Source organism: Psittacula echo (genome assembly GCF_963264785.1).
Source record: "Psittacula echo genome assembly, chromosome: 4".
In the NCBI taxonomy this organism is placed as follows: domain Eukaryota; kingdom Metazoa; phylum Chordata; class Aves; order Psittaciformes; family Psittacidae; genus Psittacula; species Psittacula echo.
Genome location: NC_137738.1, coordinates 98,974,107 through 98,991,646, shown reverse-complemented (window position 1 = coordinate 98,991,646; position 17,540 = coordinate 98,974,107). Strand labels below are relative to the sequence as shown.

The 17,540-nt window shown below is 37.6% G+C and overlaps 1 protein-coding gene across 7 annotated transcripts in view; it reads left to right on the top strand.

Annotated features, from left to right (window-relative positions):
• Positions 1–17,540, top strand: part of PUM2 (pumilio RNA binding family member 2) — a 72,085-nt gene that overhangs the window by 33,690 nt on the left and 20,855 nt on the right. For 5 of the 7 annotated variants that reach the window (XM_080614566.1, XM_080614567.1, XM_080614569.1 and 2 more), the window contains exons 4-12: positions 67–254; positions 875–1,047; positions 4,442–4,712; positions 5,000–5,093; positions 6,126–6,251; positions 7,393–7,532; positions 8,119–8,257; positions 14,813–14,956; positions 15,955–16,236. In XM_080614566.1, coding sequence (XP_080470692.1) covers positions 67–254; positions 875–1,047; positions 4,442–4,712; positions 5,000–5,093; positions 6,126–6,251; positions 7,393–7,532; positions 8,119–8,257; positions 14,813–14,956; positions 15,955–16,236 — 1,557 coding nt within the window. The remainder of the gene's footprint in view (positions 1–66; positions 255–874; positions 1,048–4,441; positions 4,713–4,999; positions 5,094–6,125; positions 6,252–7,392; positions 7,533–8,118; positions 8,258–14,812; positions 14,957–15,954; positions 16,237–17,540) is intronic. The other 2 variants (XM_080614570.1, XM_080614568.1) reach the window with 1 other exon arrangement.

Sequence of the window (17,540 nt, the reverse complement as noted above, 5' to 3'; positions counted from 1 at the left end):
GCAAAACCATCACAAGTTGTATTTAAAAAAATACAATAGTTTAATGTATTTATTTGTTTTTAACAGACCATTCTATGTCCCAGCCTATTATGGTACAGAGAAAGCCTGGACAGGGTTTTCATGGAAACAGTGAAGTAAATGCTGTATTGTCTCCAAGATCAGAAAGTGGTGGCCTTGGAGTGAGCATGGTAGAATATGTGTTGAGTTCCTCTCCAGCTGATAAATTGGATTCCCGGTTTAGGAAAGGAGCTTTTGTAAGTAATGCAGTGCGTTAAGGTTGTCTATCATGGTCTTATTGTCTTACATGGTTTTATTTTCTACTGTGTTTGTCCATTTTTCTTTTTAAACTCTTCAGAAGGAAGTGCGTATTCACTATCTCTCTGTCTTCCTTGGTTGGAGGGGGCAGAAGAGAGAAGTGGTTTGTGAATTCTGACTAAATAGCTGTCTTTTAAAAAGTTTTTTCTTAATACCTTTAAATGAAGGAAAAAAGTTGCAAATAGGTTAATTTAAAATGTGTGATGGGCTTTATTCTAGATCTTTCTATACTGTGTTTCTGTGCGGGTTTGTTGTGTACTAAATGTTTTAACTGCATAAAGTGTATCAGATTCGAAGTGTTACTGCTTTAACAGCACCGCTATAGTTAAGGTTGAGTTAGCTCTTCCATTATAAATCTTGGCATTCCTTTTCACATTTTGGCAGTTGTTAATTGCATGTGGTTGAAACTTGATGATCAAGTTACCCACCAAATGCAGTTCTGTTGAAAATAAACTGTTTGTATTGTTTACATGCACTGTAGTGTAGAATTAGGTCACCTTGTGGTGCTCCTGTTGTGTTCTGTTCAATATTCAGAATCAAACAGATTCTTTTTCCTCAGGGCACTAGAGATGCTGAAACAGATGGACCTGAGAAAGGAGATCAGAAAGGCAAGGCTTCTCCATTTGAGGAGGACAAAAACAGAGATCTTAAACAAGGAGATGATGAGGATGTTACTAAAATAAATGGCAGAGGTCTGCCAAATGGAATGGATGCCGATTGCAAAGATTTTAAGTAAGCTTTTAACTGTTTCTCAAGAAGACAAGCATGTCTATTAAGGGCATTATTACAGTTCTGGTTTATGTGTCAGCTGTAAACATTACCCAGCTGCAGAGTGATTTTTCCTAACCCACGTCCTCCCCTTCCCACTTTGCCACATGTTTCTTAGGATTGTCATTAATGTATGTGTCACTTCTCATGAGACAAATTCATCTTAATATACTAATTATTCAAATATGGGTACCTTTAAAATGTGATGAATTTAAAAAGGGATGAAAACTTTAACCCTTTTTATTTCAAACTAAATTCCTTTCTCTCTCTGCTTCTTCTTAATACTCATAACTTTTGCATCTGATTGTTGTTGTAGAGAGCAAGTCCTTCAGAATTTTAGTTTTCCTTCTAATTTTGTTAGTGGTTGTCATAGCCTAACACAATTATTTCCCCACAAAAGTCCTTACAGAAACCATTTATTTGACTCAGAAGAAACAATTTATTTCCCTGTTCACATAGTTAAATGTCACCTATTCACAGTATAGAATGATGGTGTGATTTGATGGTTTTCTTAGGGAAAAAAAAATTGCATCAACTCAAGCTTTTGAACTGTGAATTCCTATATGACAGTACAGCCAGCCTGTTTTTTCCTAATAGTAAGCTGCTTTTTAAATTGGGTATTTTTAAAGGACTAATCTTTGTTTTTAAATGACTGTGATGCATTTGTAACTGTCGTACAGAAGAATTAGCAAGATCAGAAAACTAGACTGTTCATGAATTTGTGCTAGAGTGATGACCATGACCGAATAGTTGTGGTTTCATTACTTCACAACTGAACAAATATACTAAAATGTATGTTTGAATTCCATATGTATGTATTTCCTACCCTTTAAAAAATGTATTTACCTGGGGCTAGCGAGGGATTCTTCAGGTCTGTTTTTCAGGACGTATGGTTGAAAAGAGTATAATACCAGAGAGTTAAGAGGGCTCAAGTTAGCTCCTTTTGGATGCATGCTGCAGTATGCACAATAAACAAAGTTACCTTCAATATTACATGTAGAAAATGCAGAATAAATCTTGTCCTGCTTTTCTTTACCAGTATCTATTTCAATCTTGAAATAGTTGCTTGCAAAGCACCTTACATATTAGAGATAAATTAGTAAAAAAACAGACAGGTGCAAAAAAGTATCCAAAGCCAGTAAAAATCTCTCTCAAAAAAAAAAAAAAAGGCCATCTAATTTAAATGAGCCATATAAAGTGGTGGTATAAACCCTCCAAACAGAGGTTTATAATTGAAGTATTGACACAACTTTAACTATAGCAACAGAACAGCACCATTATAAGGAGCAACCTGTATTAGGTAAACAGAAGTATTAACAAAGAAACTTTGTCCTGTCCTCCTCCTTGTATTTTTATTGTACTTACAGCTTTTTTTTTTTTTTTTTTTTTTTAACTAAAATATGTACTGAAATAACTGCTTTTTTTCCTATTGTTCTTCACTTTGTTTATGCTGTATGTCACATGGGAAGAATAAAGAATATTACATGGCTTCAAACTCAAGTTTGTACATTGAGCAAGATGCAATTGCTAGCTAGGATACTGAGGTGGTAGCCAGTATGTTATAGATGTTAGTTGTGAAGTTGGTTGTTATATTTAAAAAAAATCTAGTGCAAGTGCTTTATCTCTAGTATTTTGTCCAAAGTAATAGATTATTACTTGTATTAATAGTAATACAGTATTGTTGAATAAACTCACTAAGAGACTGCTTTCTAGCTATACAGTTAGAGTTGGTATCAGCAAATGCGTAAGTACTGACAGATTTCTTTGCATACATCTTGTGTGTCAGTGTGGAACAGACATTTCAACTTTGGGGCCCTGAAAGAGGGTGGAGGAGAACGAGTAAGGCTGTGTCTCTGTCCTAGGATTAGCAGGATACCATACTGGTCTGGCAGTGTACTGCTGGGATAAGTGTAGTTTCATCCTGCAAGATGGCATTTTGTATGTGAGCCCAGATTTCATAATTAAAGCAAACTTCACTGGAAGTTGTATGTTTCCTGAGAAACAATATGTAATTATCAAGTTCTGCCAACACAATAATGCTGTTAAGGGAACATAGATTCTCTAGCACAACTCCTTATAATAGCTGAGTCTAGATTTTTCCCAGTAAAAATTGGTTGTCTAAGCAATTTGGCCTGACACAGACATTGGGGTACCACTCGAAATTAAGGTACCATAAATCTAACCAAATACAGGGTTGGGAATCTCTTTAGGATGTGAATCTGTTGACCTCTCATTTCAGGTGTTTGCTCGTAGGTCTTTATAGGTGCACAGGAGTTCCCCTGTAGTCAATGGAGATTTAGTCAGTACAGCTGGTGGTTGATGAGAAGATACTTCAGGTTTAACTCAAAGTAAACTCATAGTGACTGCTCAGTTGAGTTGCTCGCTTGACTCTTTCAGTGCTGTTGACTAGATTTTCTTGTCCTCTGATGGAAATTTAAACACTAGTGCACCTAGTGTTTAAATGTAAGTGTGGTGTAAGTGTAGCTATCTGCCTCTCAGTTGCCACCAGTGCTTCATATTTGAAAACTGAATTTTCAGGGATTTGGCATAGTAAGTCATGTCCAGCTTCACATCTCTGTCTCACTGCCAGCAGGAACCCTGTCTTGCTGCCAACAGAAACCAAACACACATGTTTTGCTTAAGCCTAAAGATTTTCTTCTGGAACAAGAGGCTGTATTTATTCTTAGGGAAACTGAGAAGGAATCAGTGGAATTACATTGGGAACGCTTTTCCCCCCCCCGACCAATCATGTGGTGTAGTGTAGTCTATTAAGTGAGCTGTGTAGGAAATTAAATGTTTTAGTCAAAGGCTGAATGAGGCAGTTAAGAGTCCATTTTACTTAAGGTAAAATAATACATTGTTTCTTTCAAGATATGAAAGATACTTGCTACATTGTATGTCTGTCTTTTCCAGTTGAAGTCTTATTGTCTGTCTCTCTCTCTCCTTTGGCATGAGGTGCACATAGCCACTTCTTTTTTCCTTTTCTTAAATTTCTCTTCAATACATTTTCTAGTAATTCCTTTCGCTCCCAAATGCAATAAAGAGCCATCCCTGAAAGTTAGAGGTGACCACAGCCCACTCTACATCACACAAAACAGCCTCAAAGATGAGTTTTTCTCACAGTGATTTGAAGAGCTGTATAGTTTTAAAGTTTCAAAAATAATAAATAAAATTGTGCTTTGAAGTGAAATGTGTACTTTATCTTGAGCCACTGATGCATGCTGTTCAAAATTGTTAAAATTGGTCTGTAGCTTCCCTTTTGAAGTCTGAGTTCTATTTTAAAATACAGATGCTGTGCTCTGTCCATGGACAGCTTTATTTAACACTGAAGAGTTTATCTTTTATTTCTTCTAAACAGTCGTACCCCTGGAAGTCGACAGGCCTCCCCAACAGAAGTAGCTGAACGCTTGGGCCCCAATCCTGGCACCACAGAAGGATTAGGTTCGCTTCCCAATCCGACAGCTCACAAGCCTCTGGTGGAAGAATTTTCAAATCCAGAAAATCAGAATCTAGATGCCATGGAACAAGTTGGTCTTGATTCTCTACAGTTTGACTATCCTGGCAATCAGGTACAAATGGACTCTTCAGGAGCTACTGTAGGACTTTTTGACTACAGTTCTCAGCAGCAGGTTAGTAATGGAATTGAAAACATGCCGAATTGATCCTTTAATCTGTGCGTTATCCTCTTTGATACTCAGTTATTTAAGCATATAATGCATGTAATTGTTTTATCTGTGACTTAGTCAAAGGCATATCAATGTATATTTAATCTAGAAGAATACCGGTGTGTGAATTTCTGGTTTAGTAATTTATTAGGATAGAAGCTTGGTTTAAAATATTTTTTTGTAAGTAAATCCCAGTATATTATAGCCCTGACTTTTGAAAACTGAAATGCATCTTTTTTCTTTTCCAATAGCTTTTCCAGAGGACTAATGCTCTGACTGTCCAGCAGTTAACAGCAGCCCAACAGCAGCAGTACGCACTGGCTGCAGCTCAGCAGCCACACATAGGTGAGTTTTTGGTAAAGTACACCAGACATCCCTGGCAAAAGTGGGATTTTGAAATCAAAAAAGAATGTTAATTCATTCTTCCTTGTTAATGGCACCTTTTAAAGAGGTAGCTCTTTATTCTCTGTGCCTTTCTTTGTGATGGAATTAATTCTCCAGCAAGTGTGTTTTTTGGTTGGTTTTTTTTTTTTCTGCCCCTTCAAAGCAATTCAGTGTATTAATTGGATGCATAAAGTTTTTAGTGTGCTGGCAACTCAACAAAGAGGCAGAAAGGTCAGCAGCCTACAGCTGGGGTTTAAAAGTGGCAAGTCTTCAGTGTTACACAGCTGACTCATACAGCCTTTCAGCTGGGAGCGTGGCAAATCGAGATATTTGTGAGATCCCCAATTCTTGTCTTCTGTCTGCCTTTGACTTCTGAACTGCAGAGAAGCCCCTACTGTATACTGTGCTGACTGAGGAGTCAGCTGTGTCTTGCCCCTTGCAAATGCAGCCTCTTCTGATACTCAGATTAATTGAAGTTTAGCAAGAAGCCTCCTATTTAGAAGGAGGAACATAGTTTGATGTGCCATGCTTGCTGCACTAGTTGCTTCCTCAGTGTTGGAAAAGATACATGAACCTGGCTGACTGGAGAAACTGGTAGGAATGTTTTGTTTGCATTCTCCTTCCATTACAGTCCTTATATCAAATTCGTATTCTTGAAAGTAAGATTAGCATCTCATAACTGGCTGTGGTGGGCAAGGTAAATTCCACTTTGTATAATGTTTTCTGTATAAGAGTGGGTAGATACATAGGATATAAATCTCCCTGGAGTCTGTAGATACAGCAAAACAAAGCTGTTAGGTCTTGGGATTAGTAAGACAAGAATGGTGAAAAGACTTAAAGTGTTGATTTCTGTAGCAGTGTACCTGCTCTTAGAAACTCCTAAAGTACAAGCAGTTCTGATTCTAAAAGATACGCTTTGTGATTTGATTGGTTTGAATGTGATGGTGCTTACTAAGTCTGTCGATTATAATTAAACTCTGTTTATTACTGTAGCAGGCGTATTCTCAGCAGGCTTGGCTCCAGCTGCTTTTGTGCCAAACCCATACATTATCAGTGCTGCTCCTCCAGGTACTGACCCATACACTGCAGCTGGATTAGCTGCAGCAGCTACCCTAGCAGGTAACTGAGCACTTTCTAGTGTTTATCTTAATAATTTTACTGAATGAAATTAGAAAAAAAGCTGAAATCTGGCCTGTTTATTTTCTGTAAATGTGTTTCTAGGAAGGAGGGACTTGTAGGAAAATTAATACTGCCATTATGAAAAATTTCACTAAAATGGAAAGGGATTCATTTTCTGTTGTATGTGGATTCTGAGTATTTCCACTGGACTTTTATATGCAGCAGCTCATTGTTAATAAAGTTTCATCTGACATTAGCAGTATGTATTATTTTCACAAGATGAGACAGCTAGCCTTTCCTTGTAGTTTTTTACTCTGTGCATTAATTTCCTAATTCCAGGTTTTCTCATTCCCAGTGGGCATGAGAATAAAGATGTTTTCCGGCATGCTGAAAGGCCCAGACAACAGATACACCCCAAGCTCAGGAAAGTCTCTTTAAAGTTAACAGGTATCACTGTGAAACACCACCACTGAGTATTCAAGTCCCAGTTAGTGCCCAAACCTGAGCAGTACATTTTGTACAAAACCTGTATCTCCAGTTGGTGGTTTCACAGGAAAGGCAGTAGAAAGAACCAAAATGAATGTGTACATAATGCATGATGTGTACAATGCAATGATACAGAGGGCTCAGCCTTCTACAGGTTCTTCATGAATAGACTAGAAGAGGTAAGTGTGTCTATTCTGGAGAGTGTGATGTAGTAGGCGGGGAGGCAGAGGCAGTAGTTGTGTTTATAAGCAAAGGAAGCATACAGAAAGGAGGAATAATAGATTATTCAAGTCTCAGTATACCACTGTTGGGAGGATGAATTTGGTTCGTTCTGTGGTGTTCTGAAATGATCTTTTTTCCAACTGTGGAAACTGATTTTGAGTGTTCTTTGGAATATAAACTTTGATTAAGTTTTTAATTTGTCACCCAAGTCTCACAAGGGTATTTATTTTTTCATAGAGAAGGTATGTTTTGATGGCAATCCTTTAACCCATTTGTGTTCATGTATCATTTTGGCTAACATGGGAAGTAATTTCTTTTTTAATACTGATTTCTGTTTTGACATTTAGAAGATAGATCAATGATGGATGCTACAAACAATATAAACAGTTACTTTAGCTGCAGTGGATGGAATAATCGTGTTTTCTGATTTTAGGTCCTGCTGTGGTTCCACCTCAGTATTATGGTGTTCCATGGGGGGTGTATCCAGCCAATTTATTTCAGCAGCAAGCTGCAGCAGCAAATACCACCGCAAATCAGCAAGCAGCTTCACAGGCACAACAGGGACAGCAACCAGTAGGTTCTTCATAAAAAGGAGTTGTGCATTTTAGTTTGCTTTTCAGTCAAATTCAATCAGAGATAAGCTGTTGGAACATAACAAAATACACCCATGTTGCTTGGTGTTAGTGTTAGGTGAATTCTTGAAACTCAGTGGGTGCGTTTTTGCAACATTGTTGGCACTGTAAAATTAATTATTTAGACGAGTTACTACAATCTCTGAAGTTTTCAGACTTGAATCATGCAGTTGCCTGAAAATAATGTAAGTGAATGTATTTATCAGGGAAGGACAGGTGTTCAGTTAATAAATAAAGGAAATCATAAATGTGTAACTCTTACAGATTTTTGTTCTTTATTACCATTGATGGAACACATACGAGCTCTGCTGTGCAGGTACTTTATTGCCAGATTTGTCAGCAAATAGTACATGCCTTTTATTCTTTCACATATCTGTGAAACCAGCAAGGTGGAGTATTCCCAAAATGAAATTCAGAGCTAAGTGGCATCAAATATGCAAAGCAATTTTGAGTTATACTTTTTTCAGCACAAAATGGGCTTGCTTTCTTATCTTTTAAGGAAAGAGTGTCTTTCTGGTCTTTTCCAGGTTCTGCGTGCTGGAGCAACTCAGCGCCCACTTACTCCCAATCAGGGTCAGCAAGGGCAGCAGGCAGAGTCACTTGCAGCAGCTGCAGCAGCAAATCCAGCTTTGGCTTTTGGTCAGGGTCTTGCTACAGGCATGCCAGGTATGTATGTTACCAGTGGATTGAGAGAATCACTGAAACTTAAAATATGGGTGTTATTACATAACAGATTAACTCTCCAAGTCTTGTTATGTCAATGGTAAGCTGCTTAGAATTGAGTTCTACATAGTTTTATATTGTTCAGTTGGATTAAAATACTGACACAGCATTCTTAGAGCACAAGAAATTTTGAGCGTTTTCTCTTGTATTTGTTGTTACAAATGTGTGCACAAGGAGTATGGTTGGTTTTTGCAGGGGGTTTTCATATATAGTGAAGCAACTGTATGCTGTCTCAACAGGTCATGAATTGTCTGGTTATTCTGATGCAACAGGAAGTATTAATTTGTCTTCCTGAAGTGATGTTTTGCTTGCAGCATGTAGTAATAAAATCTAAAATGCAGAATCCAAAATTAGGAAATTTAAAAGAATATTACTGCTTAGTCATCTCTGAAGATCACAATGTGCTTAAAGTGGCAGCACTCCAAAGCTTGGAGCCTCAGATCCTTTTAGCATACATGGCTTCTGATTATACCCGTGGAATAGGTATTCTTAGTCTCAGTACATGTGTCATAAATGCACTAGCTTGAAGTTCAGCATCTCTTTAAGGCGTTTGGTACGATTACCTGAGCAAGAATTAAGTTAAGTATACTTGGCCATTCTTCAATATGAAAGCTAAGATTTTGCTTGATTAAGTTAGGTAATGAAGGTAGCTGCAACTGAGTTTGACTTGTACAGATTCTTCTCTGTCAGCACTGCTGTCAAATGCCTCATAACCTTCAGAAGTCAGAACTAGTTTGTTGCTGGATGCTGCGGGACTGTGTTGTGCATTTTCTGTTCATGATCAGATTCTAAGCTTCTAGCTGCTGAACAGTCTGGCTCTTGTGTTTTTTCTTTTCTGTTTTGTTTTATAACTGCCATTTTTATTTCTTACCATGCAGTAGTATCTTCAGCTTTTAGCATCTTTGTCTTCCACATAAAATGAGGAATCAGCTAAGTGTACTGTCTCAGCACCTGTCAAATGGTGTCTCTGCACCTCACCAAAGCAGTGGAGAAAGCCTGCAGTAATATCAGAGGTGCTATAAGCATCTTTTTGCAAACCTTCAAAGGTTTAGCTGTACTTCTTTTTGTATGTCTTTGCTTGGGGGGGGGGAGGTGGGGTAGTATTACTTACTAGTTTTCACTGTGGACATGGATTTCTAAAACAGGGGGTTGGTCCATGACTTGTGAAAAGCCTGTGAGGTTTAGCTTGATTCAGATCAACATGTGAGATGCTGATCCAGCCCAGATTTGTGACTTCATGTCACAAAAAAGAGCATTATTTTCAAAAAATAAAGCATCTGTCTTAAGTCAGGGATAGTTCTTAAACCCCACAAAAAAGCCCCCTCTCCAAAGGGATGATTAAAAGCAATACTGAGTAGTCACATGCAGGATAGGCTCTTGCATTACTGAGTTTATGTGAAGATTGGACCTCCTTCCTGCACAAGCCCCAAGAGGTTTTCCATGAGGGCAGGAACCTTTTTATTCAGCTTCCATTATAAGGTATTTCTTGGTCCTATCTGCTGCATGCCTGAATGGACAGAGAAAAACTTGATTCAGTTTTTTTTGACTGTTCTGTCATAGGAATTGTGTGCAACTGGTGTTCAGCCTTGCTGACCACACTGTTGCAGGGAATAGGACTCAAAATATAAGCAAACCAGGCATTTATTTTCTCAGTCATCATAAGATGGTTTTGTAGTGAGTTATAGGGAGTGATGGTGATTCTTCTTAGGTGAAAGAGAAGGGTATAGGATGATGAAATGGATACAGGCCACTTTAGATGGGAATCATGATACTGTTTTACATGTCCATGATCTAGATACTTAAGGCTCTCTTTGAAGAGAAATAGGAACTTTTACTCTTGATTCATCTGCTTCTATTTTAGTTACGTGATTTAGGATAAAGTGGATTTTGCTCCAGAGCTGCCTTTTCCTATCCACTTTCTGTAAAATTGAGTCAGGATGAGTAAATTACATCTAGATAGCAAAATGTGATTAAGTGAATCCCAGATTGTAACTGCTGAACATATGTAATGTAATAAACAAGCAGAAAGTACGTGAAATTCTTGTTCCAATTGACTTAGATGTTTTACCAGAAAGCGTAAGTCCAAACTGAGTTTCAAGGTTTTGAATATTCTTTACAGAGACAATATCTGTAGTTAGGCTTCACTGTGAGCTAATAAATGAGTATTTTATTCAACTTGTCCAGTCCTTGCCACAACCTTCATGCTGAATGAAATTCATGAGCTCTCCCAACTAGGGGATTGTTCTATTTTTCAAATTTGGTATTTCAAGTGTTTCTGTATTAAGTATTCAGGGAGGTGTATTCATGTAGCACTTAAAGCACGTATCTCATCCTGAGCGCAAAGGGAAAGTGTCTGAATTCCAAATTTCTTTTAACATAATTTTTCTGTTAAGTCTTCTCCAGAAAAAAACAGCTTTTCTTTTAAAAGCATCAGAAGTGAAATACATTTTGCATTGGAGTTGTGCAATTGGTTTAAATTCTTCAGTCCTAATTTATCAAGTCTTTCAGTAACAAGGATTCTTTTATAAACCAGACAGTTTCTTATTGCATAAACATGCAAGACAAAGCCAGAGGGTACTCCCAATTTCATCATAATATGATCAGGATACGTTCTTTTCTACGAATAAAACCAGTCCTCAACACAGACAGTGGCTGGACTCTGCTTAGTTGTCCTGTTTCAGGAATCTGCAGCTGACCTTGATTGTCTAAGGAGTCATTGTGCTCAGTGAAGATCCTCCCTAGTGCAGTTGCCATCCAAAGGCTACTGAGCTGCTCAGCTTACCCTAAAATAGATGTCTAGCAGTGGGTCATCTGAATCCCTCCAGAGGCTTCATTGACTGCGTTGGCTAGATCAGATACAACTTAAGTCTTAACCGAATTCACGCAAGTGAAGCCGTTAACGCTGACTGTAATAGTGCATCTAGCACGCAGGTGGGCATGTAAACCGAGTTGTCTGAAAAACATGTATAAAACATTAAAATCAACAGTTTTTGTCTACTGGCGCTGAATTTTTTATTACTTGGAGAAGTTTAAAGTGTGACGTTGCAGTGGGTCATGCATTCTATGCCTCCAGGAAGTATAAATAGAAGTAAAATTTAATTGTGGCAGACATACAGGGAGTTACAATATTGGCAAAGTTACAGTGATTATAGAAAGTATAAATCACTTACTGATAAGATAGCAAGTTCTGAATTTGTGTGAGGGCAAGTGCAAAGATAGGTGTATACGTCTTCATCGGAACAAATGAAAGGTTACAGTGGTTCAGGTTTTGGTGAGCTTGGGAGACTGAAGTGAAGACTGCAGCATTTAAGGAAAGCTGGAAGAGCAAGAGCTGAATAATTTTTCAAATCTGTATGCAGAGTGAAATAATCAGATCTTGGGAATGTTGAGAAAGGAGAAGCTGTAAATTTTCTGCATTGAGAGAGAGGACTCTACAATGATTTGCAGGTTATGCTCCTGAGTGGGGAGAGAGAGAGAGGTGTCAGGATGGTAGTGTTAAAAGGGGCAGATAATAGAGTTGACAGGAAGAAGTGTCGCATCTGTTAACTTAAATTGGGTAGAGGGAAGTGACAAACTGACATACGTTTGGGTGCCATCAACAAGAGAAGCTACACAGAGGGAAGGGAGTAGGAGATCTGGGCAGAGCTTTGTGATATTACGTACAAAAATGTGGGAAGAGACTGTGAAGTATCCAGTGAAAGCCACTGAAGAAATTACTGGATGGATAAGAGCAACACTAAGAAAGGGCTGCATGAGCCAACAGAACAGATTTCCTCTCATTCTTTAAGAACTTTTAAGGTTTGTGTGAAAAGAATCATTTCAGCAAAGCACACTACTGATAAACCAGATTGTTTACTTTCATATTCCCTGCTGATCTGGGGACAGTAAGGTAGATAGAGCAGTTGCATTCTAAAATAAGAGGTGTGATTAGAAACTGATTAGGAAGCAGAGTATGGTTTAGGTTTTTGGTTGCAGTGGAATACTACAGTAACCTTCAGTGTGAAGGCACTGTAAGGAACTTTGATAGTTGCTAATCTAGAGTGGAAATTGCATAGCCACAGGGAGATGATGATGAATGGAGAGGTAATAAAAACTGAAACAGAAGGAGAATTAGAGAAGACCTGACAAGTCATCATCTTATCTTTGGTAGAAAAGAAGGCTGGAAATAGTTTTAAATTTTAGGCTCACCTTTCTGAGGTGAAGTGCGAAGATTGTGGAGTACTATGAAGGAAGGGAAAGGAGAAGAGTTCAGTTTTGCTGTGAGAGCTGTTCTTCAGTTACTTAATCTGATATGGGATGGTCTCTCTGAAATTGTATTTTTGATGTCAAACCAAATATTTTTATACCCTTGAGGCTGCAGATGCACTTAGCAAGATATTGGCAATTTCACAAGTAGTCCTACATTGCTTTGTTTTAGTAGATTAGAGTAGAGTAGAAAGCTAAGAGGCCTCTTACTCCAGATCAGAATGTATTCATTTCTGAGATTAGGAACACAGAAGCACCCAGTCATGGCTTGAACCTTCTGTGATGGATGGTATCTTGATGCTACTGACGTAGCCTGTTTGTGGATGGTATCACAGATAAGACAGTGGCAAGGAAATATCAAGAGAAATTAAGCATTTTCTAGAGCAGAGGGCAAGTGCAAGTGGATTCCTTTTTCTTTTTAATGCAGCATTCATACTAGTCAGTTATTTTAGAAAATGAAAATTAACTTTACTGCATTAGTGTTAATCCCAGTAAATTTAATTTGCAATGCTCTGTGAGGTTGGGTTTTTTTGGTTTCAGTTTTGGTTTTGTTTGGTTTTGTTTTGCCCCCTCACCCAGTATTTTGCATTGGAAGTAGGCTTGTTTACATTGTGGGCATGAAGTTCTATAAAATACTGTGCATTAGTGTCTTATGAGCACAAGGGTGTAAATATATGATCAGTCCTTTTTTATACTGCTGTGGCGTTATTCATGGGTTTGTACATTTGAAGAGTTTAAAGGGGGCAGAATAAATACTGGTAAGTATTAGTCAGTTCTGAGTTCTGAAACAGTGGTTTTATATGATACAACAGTAACAAATGGTGGGACCAACATGGGATTATCAGTTGAATGTGCTACAAGTAAAGGTAGAAATTACGTAGGTACTAGTAACTGCTAATGTGTGCAGGAACATATGTGGAGCTTTCCTAATCATCTGATACTCTATGCTGGTTTTTCTACTGAACTACAGTAAAAGAAACAGCCATCACTCTGACCTCTCCCTACCTTGGGAATGTAGCAGCCCTTCTTAGTAGTAAAGGTAGCAGAGCGGCACAGCACAATCCTGCAGGTGGAAGAGGCAGTGGAACCTACAGTGAAGGTTTCCTAACCAATTCAGTTGTAGGAACCTGTTTTGGTTGGTTTTAACTAGCCAAACTTTCAGACAAGCCCTGTGAAGGACAACTGCCTTGCTATGTTGTTGGTGAGAGAGAAAGTAGAAGCACCTAGAATACAAAAGAAGTGGTGAGCAGTGAGAGCAGACAGGTTTGGAATGATAGTAATAGCAAGTTTTCCAAAAAAGTGTAGCACATTCTTCTCCGGAACACTGAATTGAACCTGAAGATCTGGATCTTAACCATTCCTCTCTTGTTCAGTTACTATTGGACTCTCATTCATATCTTCAGATCTTTTTGGTATGAGAGAATTTGGATCTGTGTTTCCAGCTTCCCTGCAGAGTATTTTAAACACCAGGCCAGTAGGTAGATGGTGTTTCTAGCTGGTTTTGGAGCAAGGCATCTAGGCAGAGGAGATTGTACAGATGTTTTAGAAACTGAGGAGGAGAAAATGTGACTTGGAAGCCTGGTGACTGAGGTACTCACCTGGAATTAGAGGTCCAGGTCTTTATGTTAAGGTCTGTATGTATTTCAGAGAGAACTCTGCTAGACCTTGTTCTGAACATACATGGAAACTGACTTAAAATAGCATGCAAAATCTTGGTTCTTACACATACAAAGATAGATGTGTGATTTTTGTAATTTTGCCTTTTTTCTTACTTAGTATATGAACATGGGAGGAATATTGAAATTCTTCTGTGTTTTGATTTATTGTCTTATAAGAAAAGTCAACAAGGTAAATGTAGAACATTTTCAGTTGCTGAAAGAAGTTGGTTCTGTAATCCAAATATGGCCAGTGGTGGTCCTGCACCTTTTCACTATGAAGCTTACTTTGTTAACTTGGAAAATAAAATTCAACTTCACTAAATTTAGCTGTTATTCTAGTTTTAACAAACTATGTAAAACATTCCTAAATAAGATTTTGTCGCAGTCTTTTATGATTATCACTGTGTTTTATTTTGATGTCCAGTGAATGTTCTAAGGCCATATGGCAGCTGTGCTGTTTTCCGCCTTATAGTTTGTTGTCAGACTGTTTCAAGGAGAGAAAAAAAGCTGATTGCTGAGACTATTTGTATGTCCTGGGTTCAGAATACTAAACCATGACACTAGACTACTAATTCTTTTGTTCTTTGTTGTGTAGGCTATCAAGTACTAGCTCCCACTGCCTATTACGATCAGACTGGTGCCTTAGTAGTAGGCCCTGGAACAAGAACCGGCCTTGGAGCACCAGTCAGATTAGTGGCCTCAACTCCTGTTATAATCAGTTCTGCAGCAGCACAAGCAGGTAAGTATTTTATCCTGTGTGGAGGTTGATGAGTACTTGATATTGTTGATGTATTTTGTATTAATTTGTGCAATTTTCTAGCTGTGAAGGATATCCTATACATGATTGCTCTCTTACACTGTCGCCTCCCTTTCTCTGAGGCTGTTTCTCAGAGAGGTAGTTTTCCTTTTTTAATTAAAATTTACAGTCCTCTCCCCATACCTATACAGGTGTGTTTCTGCAAATGTTTTTGCTTGTCAGATATAAGCATTTTCCCCTTTCCTCTCTCCGTGCATATAGCATGCACTTCTCATCAGTCCCCTAAATGTTGTTCTCTAAGAAGCATCATTTCGTTGCTTCGGCCTGACAGAAGATGACTGAGTGCTCTGAACCTTGCTGTGCTTTTCTTCTGAATGTATTTTCCTCTGAAAAGTGCGGCAAGGAAAAAAGCTAGAATGGACAGCATAAGAGGAGAATTAGTTACATCAAGTCTCTAGTTTTCTTTTTTCTCTTTCTGTCAGTGTTGTCACTGGTACTACTTTACTGAACCGTTGTATTTATTGCATTTGTTAAATTAAATACTAGCACTAGAGTAAATTAATCTGTTCAGAAAATTAGATTTTAAGTTAATCTATAAGGTCTTTCTTGATGCAGAATTTGCTTCTAGACATCAGCAGTTGAAGATGTCTTTGAATGATTTAGCTGTAACTCTACTATTGCAACTTTGGATATAAAAGTACAGTTCAGTAAACAATAATGTTTTGTATGTTTACACTGAAAATTCCCTCGATTACATTAACAATTGTACAGCTTTGTTTAGCCTACAACATATGCTTTCTTCATTTTTTAACTTGGGTAATTAAGACTGTAATACTAGAAAGTCTCTTTTAGTCCTTTAATATTTGAATTTCTGCTTGTTAAAAGAGGGCTTCAAGAAAATACAATTTAGATCTGAATAGTCCATTTTCAGTCAGAAATGTTTAAGAGAGTAATTGTGATTGAAAACGTGTGTTTTACAGCTGCAGCTGCTTCAGCTGGAGGAACAGCAAACAATCTCGCGGGAGCCACGAATGGGCTTTTTCGGCCACTTGGTGCCCAGCCACAACAACAGCAACAGCAAACAAATAGTAGCCTACAATCTAATTCATTTTATGGCAGTAACTCTTTGACCAATAACTCCCAGAGCAGTTCCCTTTTTTCACATGGTCCTGGCCAACCAGGAAGCACATCTCTTGGCTTTGGAAGTAGCAGCTCTTTAGGAGCAGCTATCGGCTCTGCACTTGGTGGATTTGGCTCATCAGGTAGGTTGTTAATATAGTGAGGAAATTCTGTGAGACTTTTGTGTTAAGCAGAAAAATGTATCTGTATCCAGTCATCATATATACACATACATTTCTAAAAAGAATGCAAAAATAGGTTATTCAAATTTAAAGCAAATTGCAGGGAATTAAAAAGGGGGTTTAAGTTCATTTGAGCTCTATACAGAAGATGTATTTTTGAAGGATGATCTGTAGTCATAGATACTTCCAAAACATTTTTCCATATTGATCACTGTACTCTGCCCCAGAAGTTTGTAACTGATTTTAGTAGCCTTTTTATTATCAAGGAATTCTTCATTCCGTGCTTAAAGTAATGATTGATAATGTTTGAGAGATGCATTCTTCTGTGTAATTTTCATGTCAGGAAAATTCCAAGTTTTTTTTTAAAAATTAAATAGGATATGACTTTCTAAATTTGATCTAATATTGAAGTATATGTTTCCACCACATAGGATTTATAAAATGAAAATACTTAATACTCAAGTATAGTCCTTGTTAGCTCTGGTAGATTTAATCTTAGATACAGTTAAGCCTAAATAGTTCTGTGCAAGTTTGGGGCCTTAAATGATTTCAACAGATGTTCCTAAATATTAGCAACCTATTTGTATTGAACAAGGAAAAAAAAAATAGTTAATGTTGCCATCATCTTTCTGCCCTGACTGAAGCAGAAATTTCCTATTCACACAGTTTCTAAATATGCAAGGTAGGTTTTCTTATTTTTCAGATTCAGTACTAGTAAGACTAATTATCTTTTCTAAAGGATATTTACTTTGAGTATTCATCTCTTTTTAAGTCACAGATATTATTATTATTTCATCAATGGACTGTGTTTATAGTCTTATGTATCTTGCAGATTGGTAGGAATAGGGGAAAATTTATGTACTCTAGCAGTATTCTTTTCGAAATTTAATGCCCCAAGGGAAATAAAACCTAAATGTTGAAATGTAAAAAGATTATTACAAGATAGCTTAATATATGAAAAAGCAGAAGGAAAAACATGCCCTTCAGAGTTAAAACACAATACCTGTTATTTGGTAGCTAAGCGAAGGTGAATACTGACACCATGTAGTGCATAATAACACAGTGATTTCTGTCATTGTTGTTCATAAATAACCTGAAAAATTATTCACTTGAACAAAACTAAAGCTAGGAAATCAGAATCAAGTTTAACACTGATCCTCTCTAATACCTGATTTTAAAGACCATCTTTAACAAAAGGATAAAAATGCAGAGCCTACTCAGTCATGTAGGGTTTCTTAATTTTCCATAATATCACAGCAGGTAAA